Consider the following 22,839-nt stretch of genomic DNA (forward strand, 5'->3'; position numbering starts at 1 on the left):
CACTGGGTGTTTCTTTGTTTTGTGCAGAGAGAAAGCGGCCATGGCTCAGTCATAACCTAACTAATCAAGATGTGAACAGTAGCAGCACCCTGGTCATGGCTTGTTATGCTTCCGGAGTTCCTCGTCCACACATCATTTGGTACAAAAATGGGATTGAAGTGGAAGAGAGTCCAGGTACCCTTGAGAATAATGCTGCACTTACAACAATATAATTTAATATTTCTTTTTTAAAAATTATTTTGTTAGCCAGTGGCATCAAAAGCAGCTGTGACTTGTAGAGCAAGAGTTATCGATTGAAGTTTAGAAATGTTTGGTGATCAGATTGATGGAACTTATAGGTGGTTTGGAACACTCATGAAGTAACAGATACAACAGGATGAGCAGAGTTTGGAGGAGGCAGGGATTTTTGGTGATGCTCCTTGGGCATCAGAAAGAGGTGGAAATGAGGAGGAGGACAGAAGCGAAGAGAGTTTTAAAGAAGAACTAATTGGCATGAAAAATAACAGGCAAAAAGACCATTGGATTGCTGTAGCGATGTCAAAATTAAGAATGCTGCGAGTATGCCAGTGTGGGAAGATTAAAGTGTCACCAGGGAATAATGGCAGATGTGAAAGTATTTAAGTCTAATATTGAACTTGCACAGAAAATGTTGCCTTTTTGTGTCTGCTGCCAATCTGCATCGGAACGAAAAACATCAGTTGAACTTTATGCCCTCGTTAACTTAAGGCTAACTGAAAGTTTGTGTGTTTCAGGTGTCAATCTGGGAGAGAATGGAACTCTGATCATCGAAAGGGTGAAGAAAGATGATGAGGGTCTTTATGAATGTGTGGCCCAAAATGTTGATGGTTTCGCAAAAACAAGCGCTGTTGTCACTGTCCTCGGTGAGTCAGACAGCGTGGGATATCAGTTTACCTTAGCAAAAAAAAAAAACATCAACTCTCCAATTTGCTGTGTTTACAGTTCTGGGTTCTGAGTGGGAGGGGATGTGTATTTAACTGCAGATCAAATCAAACATACTAATAATCAGTCCAAGCAATGAGGCCAGGGCATTTTCTGCATGTCCAGTGAAATCAAAGAGGCCCCTTTTGGCCTTGTGTTTTCTTGTCATTACAGCAAATAGCTCTGGTCTGACTTCAGTGGGAAAAGTGCCCCCTGACAGAAAATCTGCAGCTGCCAAGAATGCAAATGGAATTCGTTCTTAGTTTTTATGATCACGGCTTTGGCTGAGAGCCCTTATCTATAGGACATAACCCTTGTCAAGTGTTAAGAGAGTCACTAATGACTCCTAAGAGACTGACTGCTGCAGCCAGCAAGGAACTGGAAACACACATAGAAGATAACTGGATTTTACATTTTTTTACATTTAGAATCAAAAGAGCGAGACATTATGTAACCAGTTCTGTCCACTGGCAGAAGTACTTTCTCAGGTTTTGTAGTGACTGTCATCTTTTTCTTCCTCAACTTAAAGCAATAAAGGAACAAGCTGTGTGCATGTTCTGCTGAGTCTGTTTAGTCAGGAACTGTTTGGAAATAGGAGACAGAGAAACATTTAGGGCATATGAGCTTTCAGAGTGTCAACATGAATAGTTACTACGACAATATTTGGAGGAAAACACTACAGGAAAAAGAGCGGTATGCATGTCCCAAACAAAGCAGAAATAAACACAAAAGTGTGTTTCCACTTCCTTTTTATATACAGAGTTTATATATAGAGTTAATTAAGAAACAAACAGTGCTGGGAAAGAATGACGCGGCATAAAAGCCGCAGCATCCTCTGTCAAAAACTATGAGCTTTATTTGTACATATTTAGCAGACTTCTTTTGATCGCAGTTCTCTTATAAAACATGTGAATGAAACATGGCAGCTAATGAGATCGGAATTGTACACGCAGATTTTCTGCCAAGTCAGTCAGGAAGCTGACGACAGCTCTTCTCTTTCCAGGAGATGAAGGCAAGCCAAACGTTGAGGTCATCATTTCGGTGTGCACTGGAGCTGCTGCCACGTTCCTCTGGCTCATGGTCATCCTCTTCATTCGCAAGCTACGAAAGGCAAGACCATACGTGACTTATTTATTCAGAGAAACATTTTAATGTGGAAGCGTTTAGTTTGATGTGGAAAGTGACGCAACATTGGTGAAATTCTGTAGTTCCTCTTCTGAATGCCAACTTATTCATCTCCGGGAATCTGCCAACTAACTGCTGTTGTGAAACATTGTGGAACTGAAGTATACATTTACCAAGTATTTATGAGTATGAGTAAGGAGAACATGATGTTCTCTTCCAATCACAAAAACTAAAAACAACTTGGTGGTCATAGTCAAAAACCTGCAGATAATCATAAAATGTATGTTTTATATTATTTATATTGCTTTCGTCCTCAAAATACTTCAGCAACCAGATCACTACAAGATGGGCCCATCAATCATCATCGATCCTGATGAGTATCCCCTCGAGGAACAGAATGACCTTCTTCAGTATGACAGCAGCAAATGGGAGTTTCCACGAGACCGCCTGCAGCTAGGTGAGCGCCATGCAGTCCTATCGATGAATGAAAGAGTTTTCAAACAAAAAGCAACCTTCATGAAGCTCAGGCTTCTGAATGTTTTTGGATAAATGGAGGCACGCTTCTTCCTACCTGTCAAACTGGATTTGGTAACTTCTCAGGTGTTTGAATGTTGTTTAAACAGTAAAAGATTACCCAAAGATGCAGGAAACAAAGTAATAAAAGGTTAAACGGTCACTCTAAAAGTTGTTCATGGTGAGAACAGTCACAGTGATACATGGGAGAGATGTCACCGCTCTGCAGCTGCAGCACAGGGTCATCACTTATTGTTGACCTGCGCTGACATCCAGGCTTAAGTGAACCATAAATTCTTTTGAAACATTGTCTGGTGATCAGAACTCCAGTGAGATGTTGACCTGATGTCATTAACTTACCAAATATCTTCTGCCTTTGCCAGGTAAAACCCTCGGACATGGAGCATTTGGAAAAGTGGTTGAAGCCTCAGCTTTTGGGATAGACAAGCTCTCAACCTGCAAGACGGTTGCAGTCAAAATGCTGAAAGGTAAAATGTCGACATTCACTCAGCGTTCACTGTTGTTATGTGTGTAGCAGATGACTTGTATGTCTGTCATTTCAGCAGATTTATTACATGTGCACATTACAGGCTCATAAGCTATAGTACCACATGTGCATTTAATATTTGTGTGGCGTATTGGTTCAAAACAAAGAGTTACTTTTCCTATTCTCTTTTCCTAATGAAGTGACTCTGTAAATGCAAGTCTGACAGCTTGGGTCCTAGTGTCCCAGATCTGCAGGTGAACAAGAGTAGGTGACATGGACAAAATAATCAGTGAAAAAACATTTAGATTTGCCACATTTTTGGGACAATAACAGTTGGAAAGCCGTTGATTTTATATTTTTTATTTTTTAGAAGGAGAAATGATTTACAGTCGCTTTCCACTGTCTTTCCAAAAGTCCTCAGCGAATAAGAAGTGCTGGCACATAATAAGAACAGGAAAAAACAAGAAACTGAAGAAGACTTTTGGCTTCCCTTTCTTGGCTATTTCATTCACAGTTGCCATTATTATTGTATTAGTCAGGTTAGAGAATAAGGCTGTTTGTTGCTCACTGTCTGATCTCTATGTATCAGTCATGTTTGAGCATAAATCACAGGCTCTTTGTCTGTGGTTAGTCGCAGGTCAAACTTGATGGAAAGCAGCAGCTCTGGGATTTTAAACTTTGTGCCTGCCTTTGCTTCTAACCAATAGAACCAGTTCTCAGGAATTGTTATTATTTTCATGAAGATTTAATGAATTAGTAGTTTAAAACTAATGGATGATTTTGATAACAAAATGAATATCCTCATATGATGTATGATGATGTCTAATAAAATTCTCTGTTACAGGAGGGGCTACATCAAATGAGCGTAAAGCTCTGATGTCGGAGTTAAAGATCTTGATCCACATTGGCCACCACCTGAATGTGGTCAACCTGCTGGGAGCCTGCACCAAACCTGGAGGTGAGCTTTAATAATGCAAATGTTTTAAAATGTTACGAAGCTGTTTAATCGTCATTGCATAAAGACAGTAAACTACTGTAAAGTTGATTGTTTAAGTGTCAGTTTAGGTTTTAACTCCCTTCTTTTTTGTCTCAAAAGAGAGCAGTAAGAACTCAAATTTACCTAATTTTGATTTCAAGATCGAGGTAAATAAACAAAAAAAAGCTTTTGTGTTTACTGTGTACACAGACTTTTAGGGAAACATTGAAAAAACAATAACCAAGTTCCCGGGTAGGAAATACCATGTCTGACATTTTTCTTTGATTTTTTTTTTTTTCCTTGTTCGAGATAGAAAAGTCTGACTTCCAATTTGTCTTGAATGCAACCCAAGAGCATTTGAGCATGGGAGAGACAAATTTGTGCAAGTCACAGAACAAAGTAGTAGATCAGAGAAATTAAAAATAATTGGAAAATTGTTTCATGCTTTCAGCCTCCACACAACCTCACAGGAAGCTGCAGCATTGAGGAATTTGTTGGGAGATTAGTGAAGCTATTTTTTTGCTGATATAGTGTAAGCATGACTGCGATTTGAGTTGTTTTTTTACAGTTATGACATCTGTACGCTGTCATCGGCTGCTGCATGCATACACTTTTTGTCTGTTCAAATGTTGCAGGCCAAAAAAAAACCCAATTACAGCAAAAATAAAAGACAAACGTGAGAAAAACTGTCACTGATGGGAATATCGGCCATTAGAAATGCACCAATACACACTTCTACTGGGCCATAAAAGAGGGATTATTCAGATATGCGTCTACCTGATCAAACTGCCTTCAAAGTGAGCTGTTGTCTGCTGTGGAGATATTTACATGCAATATGCCATCTTAACAGGACCGTTGATGATGATTGTGGAGTTCTGCAAATATGGCAACTTGTCCAACTATTTGAGAAGCAAGAGAGATGACTTTCTCGTCTACAAGGTGAGCTCGCTTTATCATTATTTCTACAACTTCAGCATTGCTAGTGGGAGGGGCTATTTTGATGAAATCTCTGCATGTCAGCGGCGTTTAACCTTCTCATTTATCATTTTTTGTGTGCGTCGCTGGTCAGAGCCAGGATGGTAAGGTGGTGTCGGCAGGGTCGGGCTGTGAGTTGAGCGAGCTGATGAAGCGCCGCTTGGAGAGTGTGGCCAGCACCGGAAGCTCAGCCAGCTCTGGCTTCATCGAAGATAAGAGTTACTGCGACTCAGAGGAAGAGGAAGACGGTAAAGGCCAAGCACGTCTTGTTTCCCTTCAACCCCCGCACTCTTACCCCCTCCCTGTTTGTCCCTCCTGCCCAGGACTGAAAGCTCCCCACAGATTGTTTTCAGGTCTGATGGGACGTTTCCTCCTCCTGTTCAGCAGCACAATCACTGCAGCAGGAGCCACTGTCACCCCACTGAGTCTGAGGAGGCGTCTGTTTGTTTCCTGTTCTGACCCGAGCAGGGCTCTGTTCTCTGGCTTCAGCTCAGCACGTCAGCCATGATGTTTCTGATGTGTTATTTCTGGTTTGATTAGCTGTTTACTCAGGTGGGGCAGGGGAAGGACTCCTTGTGAGTTCTTCAGCACTCTGCACCCATTACCACACGTTTCACCTGACATCTGAAAAATATGAGAATTTGTTTTCATTGTTCATGTGAAACGGATATTTTACAGACAGATTGTGTGGGAAGAGACGAGTTTGAGACGGGATGGTTTGTAAATATGTCTTGTCATCGTGCGGGTCTTTACATTTTGCTGGTTCCCCAAGAGAATCGCTAGTGTTTCATCTTGACTGATTTATCTGGCAGGTGTAGAGAGCTGACCACACAGAGTGTGTTTGAAAACATGCCCAGAAAAGAAGAATTGCTGTCTTGAATTTATGAATAATCACTTTCACAAGGAAAACTTCATGTGCTTCTTTTTCCACAGAATCTGAAGATTTATACAAGAGAGTCCTGACATTGGAAGATTTAATTTGCTACAGTTTCCAAGTTGCAAAAGGCATGGAGTTCTTGGCTTCACGCAAGGTATCCTTGTATTTAAAGACACCGTTCCATACATTATTCTATGTCATGAACCTTTTTTTCATTTCTATCTTACCTAATGTAGCGAAATATCACCTGGATATCATCCTTCTTTAACGGGTCATTTAAAGTCAGCAACGTGCTCAAAGTATTTCAAGGGTTGTAAAAGATGAAAGGACATTCAGCAAAGAACGGTTTAAAAGAGAGTATACGGCTTCTGATTTGGCCCACTTTCTTTTTGTTTGTTAGTTAATCTCACCCTTGTGGTTTGTAAAGGATGTCAGCCTTAAACTCATTCATTCTTCAAGTCATTCAGAGTTTTGGGGAGACCGGATGAGACTGATTGGAGAATAAGGCTGTTGTTGCGACTGTAACCTACAACAGGATTTTTTTTATCGACTGGATATTAAAAAAAGAGACATTTCCTGTTGTAAAATCACTGACGACTTTGCCATGTGTTTTATCCTGCATGTAGTATGTGTGCCACATTGAGGTCATAGGTACGCAGAAAAATAAAAAGTTATAAAAGTTAATATCTTTTTGACCATGATTTTGTGTTTTCCTCTTTCTTCAGTGCATTCATAGGGATTTGGCTGCACGCAACATCCTGCTGTCTGAGAACAACGTTGTGAAGATTTGTGATTTTGGACTTGCGAGAGACATCTACAAAGACCCCGATTATGTGCGCAAAGGAGATGTAAGTTTGTTAGAACCCTGGTTTGTTTCATATTTGTTAGATTATTTGCACAGCTGTTTGGTATTTATTGCTCTATGAAGAAAAGGCTCGAAGACTTTTCTGATGAAAGACAGCAGGCAAAACAAGAACTACTAGCTAACAGTTTTTAAAAAATGACGTGTTTATTGAGCTCTAATTAGAAGATTAAAACTGGGTAAAATTAATCAAACCTGCTTGCAGAGTCTTGCTCACATTTACTACAGGGTTGGCCCTGATAACTCCACAGTTGAGACAAACAGTAACTGATCTCATCTCAATACCTGTACACAGGCTAGACTGCCACTCAAGTGGATGGCACCTGAGGCCATATTTGACAAGATCTACACAACTCAGAGTGACGTTTGGTCCTTTGGTGTTCTTATGTGGGAGATCTTCTCTCTTGGTAAGTGTCATGGACTTCTTTTGACCTCTGGGTTTACAAGGTCTGGGTATACTGTAACTGTTTCAGTGACAAAGGCTAAATTTGAATTCCTTCCCCGTTCACTGTATCATTGCGTTGACATTTAGCAAGGAGGCTGCATTTTGGTCTTCCACTGATAGTTGGTCTTCCTCCATTAGATGTCCCACAGACTTGATTTTAGGAAAAAAGAGAAAAGTTGAATTAGACTTGATCAGATTTAGTGCCTGGTTTTGGACTGTACTCCATTCTTTGGTCAAAACATAGCACCTCATATCGCCACTTATTCTTTTAGCACTTATTATGTATTATTGTTAATATAGAGAGCATTGGGACCTTGCTTATAGGAACAAATATCTCCAACAGACAAAATGATAAGTTTAAAAGCTAAAAGCAACCAAATATCTATGATAAACTAAATGCATCAAATAAAGCTATGCAGCTGTAGTTAGCCTTGGCAATCAGTGATTTGAAGGGTTACTTCACAAGCAAGACGAGACATCTCACAGAGTCGCAAAGACCTAAAGGACTTGCATGCAACCTTTAGTCAGAAATGCTGATTATCAATAGGTCAACAACAACAATATTACATTGACAAACTGCACTGCAGCGCAGATATCAAGCAGAAGTTGACACTAACTTGTAGACAAAAAAATAGTGTACTTTGTTGGAGAGTTAACAACAGTTAAATCCTTTATAAAACGAAAATATTTTGAATTATTGGTGGTCATTCTTAGCATCCTCATGTATATATTAAACCTGGCATCTCAGATAAACATCAGTTTCTTCAATCATGTACTGTATGTTCAGTGTGAGGAGAGCTTGGGGAATCAGCCACACCGCCTCACCAGATGTACTGGGTAATAACTGTCTTCTTCAGCTGTGTAATTATGCCTTTGGGACAAAGAACCAGGACTTGCATTGTCAGTCTGCGAGAACTATTTCTCCGCTACTCGTGCAGAAAACATTAGTGCTTGTGTAAGTCTGTGAATATCAAGACAGGCATGGGACATTAAATCCACCTCCTATTTAAGCTACCCATTTCATCCCAGCTGGCAACATAAACTCACTGTAACCAAGCAGCCAGATCAGTGTAAAAGTGCACCCCGGCTGTGAACACACTGCAGCCTTTAAGGCGGCATTGTGTGGCGGTGCGTGATCGCCTGTGCATGGAGGAACAGAGCTCACAACATGTTTCTATAGCGAGGCTCAACTTGAAATATTGTATGTTAAAAAGCCACCATGGGAACATAAGTGTAAGAAGCAGTGATCAAAGTTGGATGTATTGCCATACCGTACTTTTGATTGTGCCGCTTTCGAGACAGAACAATTTGGTTTTGTCACCCACTGCAGTTAAAAGTGTGTCAAATTGCATATTGTTTCCAACAGAAAGCACGCTGACGTCATAATGACACATAGTTCTCTCCTTCCTTTTGCATTTTCCTCTAAAGAAACACTTTCACATCTGGGCAGTGTTAGCTGGGCCTCAGAAAAATAAATCAGGAGTTAAAAAAGCGAGCAAAAAAAAGAAGAAAAAAGGCTGAAGAAGGGAGCTTTGTAAATAGATCATGTTTGGAGATCAAACTTTGGAAACTTAAGTGTTTTTCAGATCACTTTGTGAAGTGAAAGTGTGTCAGGTGTGTTTGGTGAGAGTTCAGATATCCAGCTGGTTAGTATGATGTTGATGCCAAAAAGTGCTCCAGGCCTGCATGGTGTTTGTCATGTTAGATACAAATGTTTAAGAATATGGGATGGCCACGATAGTAAAATATAAGTACAGCTCCTGGAGATACAATTTCACACAAGATGGTACAATAAGATGTGACTGTTTCATTTTGCACATTTAACTTTAAAGGATAGTTCTCCATCTTTGAGGGGTGTGTGTATATACTGCTTATTTTTTGGCAGTATAGCAACGATGAGAAATTGCAGTCTGCGTGCCTCTATTTTGGAGAAGCAAACAGGAACCCCTGCATGGGTGTAAAGCAATATGATGCTGTGAACAGGTACAGCAGCAAAGTATATTTAGCCAACAACTGTAAGACAAATGTAACTGGGCACTGCTGCTTTGGATGAGTAGTTAGTTTGTGTTATTATCAACATATTTAGTTTAACATGTCAGTTCTGATCCAAACTCAGCCTTTAAAACTGCAAAGTTCACCAGAAAACTTTTGTAAACAGGAAGAAAAAACTGCTTGCTTTGAAGTGAGCAACATAATGGTCGTTGGACTGCAAGAGAAAGTAGTTGAAAAAATATTTATATTATATATATTATATATATATAATATAAAATAAAGATTTTTTTCGTTGCTAAAAAATATTTGCATCTACAGCCACTGTAGGTTTAATACTATTTGCAATAATAGGTACCTAAATAATAGGTAAGGCAAGTTATTACTGGTTAATCGAGGTTTAGAAGGTAAGATAACCCTAGCAGTGGATAAAAAACAGTTATGGAAGCCCCAGATCTGCAACTAGAAATCTAATCCACAAGAACAGCTACTGCTGAAAATTTGTTCTGCAAAGATCTTAGATTCAGTTTTGGTTTTCTATACATTTGGACAGCCACAGAGAGGATTAATTATGTCGTGCATGGGGATTTAAATAAATGAAAATATAATGTAATGTGTCAGAAAATGCTAGAATGAGTGATGGTTCCCAAAACCAACAGAACTGCATACTCATGTTTTCACAGTGAGCTGAGCATGAGGTGCTTCAGCTCCACATTAAGACTTTATTTCCCACATTGTGGTTAGAAAGTAAATAAAATCTAGGGAGCCCCCCCTTTCCTTTGGTTGGTGAGTGATACATTGGGCAGATTCATGACCTCGCTGGGTGATAATAACAGTTGTGTTCTTTTGTTGTGTGTAATTCACTCATTAAACATAATAAAAGAGCATTCCCGTTATACATACATCTAATGGTATACACATGTCATCCAACTGTTTCTGATCAAAAGTTTTTTATAGTGAAAACTTGTAGCTAATCATGTATTTTTAAGAGCTTTTATTACTAGTTCAATGTTCTGTAAAAACATTCTTACATGTGTACTCAGTAATGTTGACATTGTGTCACAAACTACATCATGCAGTTCTTTTCTATTTTCCCATACGTATAGTCCTATGAATTGGCATTGGCCTTTTAAAGCAACACAAATACCTCATGCTAAATGTAACATAGCTGTCCCACTCTTTCCTCCCCCAGGTGCTTCCCCATATCCTGGCGTCCAGATTGATGAAGAATTTTGCTGCAGACTCAAGGAGGGGACCAGGATGAGAGCGCCCGATTACGCTCCCTCTGAAATGTGAGAATCCCAACCAGCCATACTTCAGTGAACATAGGAGAAAGTTTAAAGCATGCAGTACACCTCCAGAGAACTTTGAAACAGACTGTGAGCAATAACCTGACCTAAGTTGCTGATTGTCTGTCCGATCCTATTAATCTGACATTAAGAAATTTAGGACTGCAAACTTTCCCATTGAAGTTGTATTCATCCACAGAAAACAAAGGGAGCAAGTAAAAGCCTCCATATTGGTATACAACTAAGAGGAATGCAGTTTCCTTCTCTCTCTTTGAAGCTGCACCAGCAGGTTTAGAGGTGCCTGATAAGAATCATGAATAATCCTGCTCTCAGTGTTTCAGGAGGAAATATTAGCTGCAGATTAGTTCTGCAGCTCTGAGTTTTCAGCTTTAAAGCACTTTCTGACTGACAATATTGCACATGTAACTGAGACCTAGAGCATCTAAATGTCACTTCTGGAGCCCAAGTTCCCTCTTGCTGAGGTTTTTTGAGCGTCTGGAAGACTCTGCTGGACATAAATATCTGATGGACAACAGACGGTCCTCTTCTATGGAGTCGATGCTGTTAGTCAATAATGCAGTGAGTCAGACTTGGTTTTGTAATAGATCCAGACCGAGCAATCTCTGTATAACATGTACATATTTTGTCTGTCTGGCTTTAATTTAGAATGGCTCACGTGGTTTAATCGTATGTATTTTGAAAGCATAATGCTTTTATTTTGCTAAACAGCAATTTATTATCAAAAGGTACAGAACTGAAAGAAAATTACTGAATGAATTTATCAGCTACTCAAAAGAGACGGTGACTGAAAGTGATACACAAAATGTAATCCAGATTGTAGGTTTCAGTCGGGGCCAAGAATCTCTTGTACTTTCCATCCCGGTTCAGGCTGTCCATTGAGGCAAAAAAAGCCTGCCAGATTGAATACTTTGCATTCTTACGGTTGTGAGGCCTGCCTCTAATTTAAAGCCGAGCTAAAAAACCAACTGATATCAGTTTTGAGGGATGCACTCAGACTCAGTGGGGTGAATTCTCTTGATTCCCATGAGAGCAGTGCAGTTGATCACAGGTGCGCCTAAGACCTCATCCTGACACCATGACCCTCCTCCCAAACTCGGAGGACAAGAATGATGAAAAACACATGTGGTTATAGGCAGCGTCATTTCATCTGTGCCTCTTGCAGCCTTGTTTCATCAAGAATGTTGCCTAATGCCTGCTAGTGAGATCCCCGGTTATGATGGATCGCAGAGGAATGTAGCGGATGCAATGCAGAGAGTGGGAGCACAATAAAAAGGATGCTCATTTCCCACTAGCTTAGTTCTGCAGAGTCTTTCTCCCTCAAAAACATGTGGGGCCGTGCTATTTATTCTCATTAAGAACGAGGCAGGAAGTGTGGTTTAAATTGTGCAGTCATACAATGTGTGCACTTCCTGCTCAGTGATATGTATATGAGCTATGATCATGCTCTCCACATCCTGTCACTGTTGGGAGAGCTACCACCTGGACGAGCATGCCCTACATTCATTAAGGTGGGAGTCGCAGCTGCTCGGCCTTTTTAAGTAGGTCCAGACAACACTACACAGATGTAGAGGTTGTGGGGTCAATACAGCAGCAAGAGACCAATCATTTTTTTCAAAGTCCTGATGATATAAGTGAATCATAATGCTTTCATTGATGTACATCAAATATGAATTTCACTCTTTAACATGATGTAAACCAAACTGCAACAGGAGCAGTGGCACTCTGTTTCTAATTCTCCTCGAAATGAGGGTGGTCACTGTAATGGGAACTAACATAAAGGCTCTGAGACCTCCCTCGTGAGTAAGAGATGTTGACAGCTTGTCAGAAAGCTGATCGAGGCTGTGAGCCCTCACTGGTCTGGAAAGTTAGATACAGTCCCAGAGGCTCAGGATAAGCGCAAAAAAAGAGAGCAGGGTATGTTTGAATGGTCTAGATGACAGCTGATTTAGGTGGAGCAGATGTGGTTGTGGTTTCTGGATCAGAAAAGGTCTGTTTATTGAAGATGACAAGACCACCAATCTTGAGGTGGCTGTTTCTCTTCTTGACGGTGTTACATTTCATGATGCATCAACCCAAACCGCCCTTGGAATTGAGAATGTTAATCCAATATGCTGAAGGCTCGTGTCTATCTTGCAATTTGTGCTCAGTGTTTCATTCTTCACTCACAGATATCAAACCATGCTGGGCTGCTGGCAGGGTGAGCCACAGCAGCGACCGACCTTCACGGAGCTGGTGGAAAGACTGGGAGACCTGCTTCAAGCCAGTGTGCAACAGGTATGGCAGCCACAAAATGTGTAGCATTCAAACATTAAAATGTGATCCCGTTCAGTTCAATGGTTATTTGTTTTAGGACATAATTAACTAATTTGGTTCTTACCAGGTCTTAAAATCAGGTAAATGTAATCTCAGATTAACAACATCCCCTGACATATTACCATACCATGTCATTATTCATTGAACCAAAAATAAGCCAAAAATAATATGATAGACCCTTGCTATGTCCTTGGAGATTTAGTAGCAGCCAGATGCTGCTAATCAAATGTTCTTGATCATCAGCAAGTGTGAGCACCTCTACAGAAACAGAAGTTTTGTCATTTTGCTGGTTTGAAGCATTCAGGTGTTGGTTAACATACCAAGGAGGAAAAAGACTGAATAAGTGTGACTTATTTGGAAAGGGTTGCCTTCTTCTCTCTGAAAAGAACATGGCAGCACAGCTTAGTTTTACAGTCATTGAGCATGGTAGTGGGCTGATGTTTTGGGCTTGATTTGCAGCCACAGGACTTGGACACGTTGCAGTCATTGAGTCTACCATGAACTCCTCTGCATACCAAAGTATTCTCGAGTCAAATGTGTGGCCATCTGTTCATGTAACAGAACAATGATCCCAAACACAGCAGCAAATTTACAACCGAATGGCTGAAGAAGAAAAGACTCAAGGTCCAAATTCCTGCAAACCTCAATTAACTGCAATAATGTTAGGAAGAAGCGACCAGAATGCAGGATTCCCTCACAACAATGTCAGAGACTGATATTGTGATATACAACATGATTACTGCGAGTTATTTCTGCTAAAATGACAGGCTGTACTTAGATTTTCACACACTGCTCCTGCAGTTTGTCTTTGTTTTTGTTGAATCAATGACATAATATGTCATGTGTTGTTTGTCTCTGGCTGCTTTTATATAATTCAGAATCTCCTCACACATATAATCATAGGATGGAAGGAGAGTGTATTTTATGTTTTAGTCAAGTTTTAGCCTCAGTGTGTGAAAATTAAAGTTGATGATCATCTATTGGCTGTTTGACTCCCACTATATATAAATACTGAAGAAAGCTGAAACAATACTGCATACTTTAATCCTCCACATGATTGAAGAATTCTGAACATGTTTTGTCTTTGTAGAACAATGACAGTATCACAATATTAGCCAGTAGCTGTGCAGAATGAGTCATGAACACCTGCTCACATTCAGGAAGCAGCCATGATGATTATAGTTTCAGTACAGTAGGGTGCTCACTGTAACTGAGAAGGGAAGCAACGCTCAACACAAACACTCGGCTCCCTTTGAAGTGACACCATCAGCCTCGTAAAAGGAACCACACTTTAAAACACTCGGAGAACAAGGTAGTTAGTAGTGTCACATATACTAACCTGAAAGAAAATACTAACATGAAAGCGAGTAATAGCCAAAGAGCAGAGGTAGAATTTAGCCTCTATTGTTTACCTTGTTAACACCTGTACCTTTGGGCCCGAGAGGCAGATCTTCAAAGTATTTTCCTTTCACCTGAGAGCAGGTGACTGCAGGCAAAAAGCATGCAGAGCACAGAATTTAATTTGTCCACTCCTGCAAAGACCATCCATCACTTTACTGTAGATTGATGTGTGAAGCAATGAGAGATTAAGTCAAGACGACACATTGCATGAAAACTACAGAATGTTGCATTACAAGTGACTGAGTCTGTTAAAGCCATCTAGTGAAAAGATTTTTCCAGTGCAGGAAGGCTGGTCATGAACTGTGCTGCTGCCCGCTCCGACTTCATGATTGTGGCTGTGGATTTATTAGGCATGACCTTAGTTACTTTGGCTGCTCGCCACCACCTGTGGATGTGTGCGTTTGCATAGCGCACATAGCATCAACCATAAATCTGCTTCTTTTGTTGATTTAGGAGGGAAAACACTACATACCCATCAACACAGCTTTGCTGGCGAAGGTGGGAGAGCAGACTGCCGGAGTGCCAGCAGAGGAGACACCAACACAACCTATCTCCCACCGCGACTCAGGGGGAACCTGGTAAGAGCGTGCTTCATTGTTCCTCAGCAAGTTTAAATGAACCAGATATCTGACATTTTATCTAGTTTTCCTGAAAGAAAATGCACAAATTTGGTCAAAGCTTTATCTTATTCCGTATAATATTTGAATAAGTATCTAAAAACATATGGTGTTCTGCACACTTCTTTTTTAATGCTGAGTTTGACTCAGACATTTACTCCTCCCTCAGGACAAACTGTAACAAATGTAGCTTGTTTACCTTTTAATTCAAGTCCAACATTAGATCAGAGCTGACTTTTATTTTGTTTCCAAATTCGTGCAGAAGTTGCCCTGCCTGCGTCATGTTGCACAGAGCTGATTGTCTGGCTGTAGAATCTTGGTTTTCTTGGCTCAACTCTGCTCCACTTCTCTGCAAACTTTAAAGGAAAAACATTCAAAGGAAATAAATCACCTTGTCTTACAAATGTGTAAACCAATACTCAGACTGTTACAGACAAGCAGAAAAGCCCATTTTGCACTGTCAAAGGTCCAAAACAATTATTGTCCCTGTGGTGCTCCGATTGAACTCAACAGGATAACATTTAGGTCTGAGCTGAGGACAATGAGAGACCTGATTGGCATTGATAAGAAATATACACACTGCAGCTCCCGAGCTTTCAGTGCTGTGACTCCTAAGAGGAATTTCCCTGAAAACCACAGAGCCGGTCTCGAGATTTAAATCCACTTAAAATAATATTTGTTGAGCTCTTGGGTTTTCGCAGGTCCTCCAAGGGTGTTTATTGAGTAGGTGCTGAAAAGCAGCAGTGACAGTTACTTCTTAACTTAAACTGAGCTGCTGTTTTAGCCTCTTAGGTGTTGAAATGCAAAGCAAACAATGTGTGTTTTCAAAGTACATCGTCATAAATGCTGCACTTTGTTGATTTCAGTGATTAAGTTCCTGCGGTTTAGTTACTGGACTTGACTCCGGCTACAGAACATTTTCAGTGCTTGAATTATTATTTTTTTCTCCCAGGAACATCAAGATCCGTCCCGCTAGTGTGAAAACGTTTGACGAGGTCACCGTGGAGAACGTGAGAAATGAGAGCCACGAGGTGAGTTGTTCAGCAGGAAATTCACCCAGGAGCAGACACGCAATATGCACCATAACTTCAACTTCAGCCCCACGCTCTCAGCTCAGACCTGCTTACTTATACTGCACGAAGAGTTTTGAACAATCTTTTGTGTGATTTAGTTTTTTCTTTTGGGATATTTATGCATTCACTTTGACGGTTACAGGTATTTGTTTGCCTTGGACACATAATATAGAATCCAGAAGAAATTTAGCGGAGGGGATTTAATAATTTACCCTCTGTTTGTCTCCATCCTCCTCAGGGTCAGTCAGACAGTGGGATGGGCCTCTCTTCTGACAACATGAAGACACTGATGCGCTTTGAATCACTGACAGGCCGACCTCTGAGCATCATGGCTCTTGCGTACGTACGCTGCACCACAAATCAACCCTCCACATGCATCACAAGTGGCAAATCCACAAAAACAGCCTGAAAAAGACTAAAAAGTACCTGCTTGGAAACCTTCTTGCTGTTCAAGAATGTAGACACTGTAAATGTCATACAAACGCACACACACACACACAAAGTTTCTTCTACCTTTAAAAGAAGTCCGCAGCTAGTTTTCCCTTTTGTCTGACGGTACCATGTGTGAGGCACAAAGGAGAAGTGGGAGGGAAAAAGCTTGAGGGTGACAAACTGAAGGACTGAAAACAAAAGCAGAGTGAGGTTTGGCTGTTTTAAAGAGAACACACTAAAAACTCTTTGTTTTCACCATGAGCATCCTGAATGAGAAACCTCCCAGACTGATCCAAGTCATGGATGTCAAGGCAACAAGAGCCTAAACGAATGACATAGGCTGGCAATTTTTACTCCAAAATACCGCAGATTTTTTTTGATGATTTTAAGATGTGGATTTTGAAAAATCTTGAGACAATGTGTTTTCACTTTAGAATTTACTGGAGGAAAAAGTCAAATATGTGGGAGATTTCTGGAAATCTTTCTCTTATGAGGTTCTCTGTTGGTGTCTGAAGGCTTACATGTGAAGTTTATGGTGGCTCAGTGGCAGGGTTAATTTACGGGGTCAAACCCCTGAACTCAATAATTACACTTTAAAGCTTTTCTCATTATTATACTTTTGCGAGCAGAGCTGCAACTATGGAGACTCCAGCCAAGTATTGTAGCTTAAACTCAAAGGACTTAAATGAAGAACAGCCGTGAAGTAAACCAAAAATCTCAGTTGAGTTAAAGAGGAAAGATTCTAAACTTGTGAAAACAACAGAAAAGCGTTATAAATTATTAAGATCCAACATGTAAACAACTGCTGGGGAGGGCAACTTACGAGGCACGCTTTGCAGAGCTCACAAACCCCTCTGAAGCACTGTAATTAATTTACAGCTCACCAAACCCGCACCCACGCTCTCACAGTGTCCTTTAGATCTCACAGCTGAATGTCCAGGACTCATTACAGGCCTGCTAGTCCCATCAGGGCCTCAGCCTTGCAGAGAGAATCAGTCCAGGCGTCCAGAGAATGATCTATACTTCAAGGGCTGGACTTTCTTGCTGGGCTGACACTCAATCACTGCAACCTTTGAACTTTGGAGGGTATATAAGGGCCTCCCCTGCTATAGTTCCTCTGAGTAGAAGTCCACCTGATTCTCCTCAAAGTACTCCTATGTCCTTACTTCTCTCTGCCAGAGGAACAAAGTTTAACCAGTAATCCCTAAATCCCAGAGATTTTTTTTTGCACTAAAATTATAGAAACAGTTAATCTACTACTTGTCTAAGTTCAGGCTCAACTGCCCCCCCTTCCAATTCAATTTATTTCCTGTTTATCATGTGTACCTCCACCCTTTATTTGGCACTGGTAAGATAGCACAACACTGTTTTGATTCCCGGTTTAACAGGTAGTTTATTAATCAGGACAACATTCCAATAAAGCGGAATCTCTTCTTCCTGCTGGGAACTGACCCTTTAGTGTCAAGAGAGAGTAGCTCAGGAAACCCATAGCAACGTTCAAGACAATAAGACTCAGTTACTCATATTCTGGGACTCAAATGAAGCAGAAAAGCTCAGGATGATTGATTACATCATACATGAATGAGGGACAGTTTATCTGATTGTACTGCTTCACAAGGGGCATTCCTTAAAGGAAAGAGTATCAAAACAGCCCTCCATTGTGAGAGTGATCCAGTTGAGTTGAAACACAAACTGCCTGTCAAGATATGCGCAGGGTGTTGAAGTGCACAACTTGTTTACCCGTCGCCACTGACGTACCCTGTTTTTACATTGATTTTATTCCGAATCAGCATCATCTACAGTAATATATGGGCTTAGATAAGACATAAATGGAATAGGAGGAGACGAGAATGTATTTAGAAAATCTGGCTCCTGTGTTATTTCTTGATCACGATATCAACTAAGTAACCGGCCACCCATCGCAGATTTGTTTTGTCCATATTTTGAAGATATGCCTATAAAATGTCGGGGCCAAGCTTAGTGTGAGATCTTCAAATGCCATGCTTTTATACATCCAGACAAAGAAAATTAATTTTCCAAGGATATATTGTTCAGAAAAGCAAAATGTCAATAGATTTTAATCCTACCCATAGGGTATGTATTTTTAGGTGTAAATTGCGTGAAATCTTAAGATGTTGCTGTGTATCGGCCAAGTTTAAGTTGTATGTCTCTGTGTTTTCAGGATGAAGGCTGTGAGTAAAAGTAAAGAGTCTGTGCTTACTGACTCAGAGAAGGAGAAGTTTCTGCCAACTGTTCCCCCTTTAGACTTCAGTCTGGATGACTCGGCTCTGGACGACAGCCTGGAGTGTCACAGCCCCCCACCTGACTACAACTACGTGATGCGCTACTCCACCCCTCCTGTGTAACCTCTCGTCTGCTCCGCTGGAGAATCTGAGACGGATGTTCTCCTCTGTTTTGACACTTGGCTCCAAAATGTTTTGTGAGAGGGAAAAATGAGATTCCCTCTTTAGGTGTTTAGATATGAATCAACTCTCCTGCATCTTCCAACTTCCAGAGAGTCTACTATGCAACAAAGGAAACCTGTAAAACTGTCGATTCCTTTCCAGTTTTCATGCGCTGGCCTACGTCGATGCTTTTGGTCCCTTCCACCCTCACTGTGATATGCAAAACAGCTGAAAACAGGCTCAGGTATTTCTTTGATGTACTGTGAAACAAGTCACATTGATTCCAACTTCACCACAGATCTGAACAACTCTTGATGATGATGATGATGATGAAGAAGAGAAATAAAAGTAATAAAAGAGGAAAGAAAAGGCTGTTCAAATTTAAATCGGTTTCGTTTCAAAAGCTGTTTTCATGCTATCGAAGAAGTGAAAACTTGAGAGTAAATTGTAAAGCAATATTTGAAAAAATGAGTCATTTGAAAGAGAAGTTTTGGCTGCATGTGTCCGTATAGAGCTCATTGCTCGTGGGATTTTATCTAAAGAAATCTGCTCATCAAACTCAGGTTGACCCAGAATGCAAGAGGAGAGGAGCATTCTGGGCTGAATGGATGTTTTTAAAGTTCTTTCTCAGTTTTTGGAAAATCACAGGTTAATGGAGGAAACAGGGTTCAGATTAAACATTACAGCTTAGCTTTGAAAGCAGGTAAATGAGTTAGTGCACAAGCAGAGTCCTCCTGCGAAAGTTGGGTGTTGAAGAAATGTTGTTTTTTTTGTTTTCTTTTGCTTTGTTTTTGGTCAAACAAAGGAAAACAAAAACGGATTTGTACATTTTATTGTGTGCAGATGTAGTTAGAAACATGCACTTAGAGCAGAACTTCATAGAAACAATTTATTGACAAAGCACTAGAGAAATAAATGTGTTTGTATAGATTGTAAACACTGTCTCGTATTTATCCAGTTCTGTTCATTTAGACCCCTTTAAAAGCTAAAGATTTCACAGCTAATTTTTTACAATATCACCATGTAATATTTCCTTGTTTCATTCCAGACGTATATGCTGTTTATGCTGCTGTATCCACTGATAGTTCAGCTGTGGAAACCTGCCTCCACAGAGACAGTTAACCCTTCTCCTTCCTTTGTCTCCTGCTTGTAAAGACTCTGGCTGAATTAACACCAATCCGCTCTGTCTCACTGTTCCATTAACACTTCATTTCTCCATGTTTTAACAGCTTTTTGACCATTTTATTTTTAAAACCAAATGCACTGGAAGTGCTGTGGAGTAAAACCTTCAGTCATCCCTGTGTTAGCACGCACACGCCCTCTGGAGATGCAGCTAGTTTGTGTTTATTAACCACTGAGGAAACAGTGTTTTTCATTGTGTTACTGCAGTGTAAAGTGAACCCATGTTTTCCAAATGATGTTCTGTTTATGTGGAGAGAAAATGATTATGCACTGATACTTTATATCAAGTATATATATTTTTTATTTTAACATATTTTGTTATGTGTTGAGGGTCACATGTTGCGAAGGTTGCAGATTTTATTTTTGATTATATTTAACTCTTGTCTATATAGTAGGAAATTAACATTTGCAGTATTTGTCGTATTATATCTTAACCTCATCAGTCGTGCTTTCATTTAACGGATAATCTTAAGTTGAGGCATATCATACTCTGCTGTCACAACAACGTACAAACATTTCAACCCGACTGCCAAGAGAGATGTGGATTTTATTGCATTTCTTCAATAACCAGAACTAATGACTCTTTCAGTAGCTCAAACCTACATCTTCATGGAGTGTAACACTCTTAATGAAAAGCGATGCTCCCCAACACTGTTAACTGAGCATATGGAGAAAATAAATTAATAAAGATCTATATATTTATACATCGAATGCAGTTTTGATTCTTTTTTTGTATATACATATATATATAAAACACACCCACACCTAGAAAGCACCACATTGGATATGTCTATAGAAATTGAGTACATACTTTTATAACTCCAGATTCTGAATCTTAAGGCCTTTGTTGATTAGATTAGATCTCGTGGCTCATAGGGCACATAATGAGTTTTGCACTTGTCTGTGTGTTAAATTGGACTTCAACAAAACAGACCGGTGAGCAACGGGCTGTTTTGCCACAGTGACACTTATAAAAAGTATCCATAAGCTTTGACATTTTGGGGTTTTATAAGACAGCTTGCTGCTATAGAAAACTTGTGATATTCTGGAAAAGTGAACTGTTACACCTGTTTGTAGTTTTGTTTGTTTGCGTTGTGTCTGCAAGCCTTTAAGAAGTAAGATGAGGTTGTGTGAAGAGGGCTAAAACCCATGTAGGGAGGAGATTGTAATGGATGAACTGCAACTTCTCCCATGTCAAACTACTGTATATCTTAATGTAGCAGTTCTCATCATAAATACACGTTCCAGAGGGCCTCACCCTAAATAAGAAGGGATATGGTGTATTATTGAAAAATATAAAAATATACACTTTCAGCAGCAGAGAGTGACTTTTGTTTCATCTAAATAGTTTTGTGGTTATAAAGTGAAGAAGTCATTCAGGATTCGCAATAAAAATCCTGTCTGAACATGATGAAATGTGGAAAGGTACAGAGAATTTTTGCGGGAGAAACTAGTTTTTGTCTTTATTTCCTGTTTATCACTCCTATGAACTCTCAGGTTTATCCAACAACCTCGTGGGACCTCCTCGCACAAGGTGTGTCAGGAGGTTTCAGACTATTCTTAACTCCATTGATTGAATGAATCAAATGCTTCTTAATTATTTCTACTGAGGTTTGTTTAGATTGGAGTGTGCCATCACTGCTGGGCCCTGCTCCTGCTCATTGGACTTTGAAAGACTCACTTCCTTGCCAAGACGAGGTGTCGGCAGCCTGTCTGTTCTCCGGGACAATGCCCCTCCAAGCAGGAAAGGAAGGAACTCTTAATCATCCTGGTCACGACCGGAGGGCGCCACACACAGGGTTCCTATGGGATGGGAGTCACTCGTTACCGGCACTGGGTGTGTCCGTGGGGTCCATGCACACAACAGGACCGGGCCCTTGACTGTCTCTGCTTGTCCTCACATATTTTACGGTGCCGAACATTGAACCCAAACGTATGTCAACAACTTCCGATGTGGACTATTTCCAGAATATGAGATGCAAATAAACAAGGGAAGGATGTTGGAGGGGGGAGGATATGTCATGACTTTCAAGTGTTTGTTTTTTTTTAGTTTTGTGCATCAGCATCTACACAGAGTGTTTTTCCACACTGACACAGGTTTGAGGATCCTTTCCTGAGTCACAGCCCTGCCTCTCAGTTTAAACTTGAAACTAAGAAATTTAACAAGAAACTGATATTACTATCCTTAACAGAAACTCTCTTTGACTATAATACTAATGAATGAAACAAATTAAGAAAAAGTTGATATAAAGTTTTGATATCTGGAAGAGAGACACACTGAGTAAGAAGACATGCAGTATTGTCACAAGGGGCTGTTGAACACCTTTAAATGAAACTTGTTGACCCAGTCTCACCAGAAAATGTGGAATAGGTGTACTTGTCCAGAACAAAAATACGTCAAAGTTCTCAGACAAAGAAACTAAACTAAATCATTTTTTGGTCTCATTGTGAAACTGCAACACTTTGTGCAGTGGACCGACGTCGGTGCTTCACATTCTGCCAAGAGATCAGTTTGCTCTGGGTCAGCTCAGTCATGATCTGGCAACATGTCCAGGGTGCACCCCTTTTCTTGCCAAATGTCTGCTGAGATAGGCTGCAGCACCCCATCACCCTGATTTATGTAAGAGACTATGAGCTCATGGATTAATCATGCCTTATGTGTGAGTTTCCAAAGATGTATAACAGAGGGTTTATCCCATATTATTCCTAAACTGGGCTCTTCCATTCATTGCCTCGAGGCAGGAGATCTTGACCCCATTCCACACTGTACTTATACGACATGAGGAGTTTTTACTGTCCAGAGGGGGAAAAAGATCTTATCAAATGTCAATGGTCTATTGTGGTTTTCATCCTTTAGATATTTTTATTTAACAGCCTTGTGCAAGGCAGCAGTGGCCCTGTGGTTTTATGCAAACGGA

The 22,839-nt window shown here is 40.3% G+C and overlaps 1 protein-coding gene across 2 annotated transcripts in view; it reads left to right on the forward strand.

Moving 5' to 3' along the window:
• The window catches only part of kdrl (kinase insert domain receptor like), a 42,259-nt gene extending 21,627 nt beyond the window's left edge, over positions 1-20,632 (forward strand). For both annotated transcript variants that reach the window (XM_072395509.1, XM_072395510.1), the window contains exons 14-30: positions 28-174; positions 753-881; positions 1,943-2,049; positions 2,392-2,521; positions 2,961-3,065; positions 3,909-4,022; positions 4,891-4,979; positions 5,110-5,263; positions 5,949-6,046; positions 6,618-6,740; positions 7,050-7,161; positions 10,381-10,480; positions 12,667-12,772; positions 14,666-14,790; positions 15,782-15,860; positions 16,141-16,241; positions 18,517-20,632. In XM_072395509.1, coding sequence (XP_072251610.1) covers positions 28-174; positions 753-881; positions 1,943-2,049; positions 2,392-2,521; positions 2,961-3,065; positions 3,909-4,022; positions 4,891-4,979; positions 5,110-5,263; positions 5,949-6,046; positions 6,618-6,740; positions 7,050-7,161; positions 10,381-10,480; positions 12,667-12,772; positions 14,666-14,790; positions 15,782-15,860; positions 16,141-16,241; positions 18,517-18,700 — 2,003 coding nt within the window. In that variant the 3' untranslated portion in view covers positions 18,701-20,632. The remainder of the gene's footprint in view (positions 1-27; positions 175-752; positions 882-1,942; positions 2,050-2,391; positions 2,522-2,960; positions 3,066-3,908; positions 4,023-4,890; positions 4,980-5,109; positions 5,264-5,948; positions 6,047-6,617; positions 6,741-7,049; positions 7,162-10,380; positions 10,481-12,666; positions 12,773-14,665; positions 14,791-15,781; positions 15,861-16,140; positions 16,242-18,516) is intronic.
• Positions 20,633-22,839: the final 2,207 nt, after the last annotated feature.

Source organism: Leuresthes tenuis, unplaced genomic scaffold (genome assembly GCF_036924035.1).
Source record: "Leuresthes tenuis unplaced genomic scaffold, fLeuTen1.0.hap1 SCAF_11, whole genome shotgun sequence".
Classification (NCBI taxonomy): Eukaryota; Metazoa; Chordata; class Actinopteri; order Atheriniformes; family Atherinopsidae; genus Leuresthes; species Leuresthes tenuis.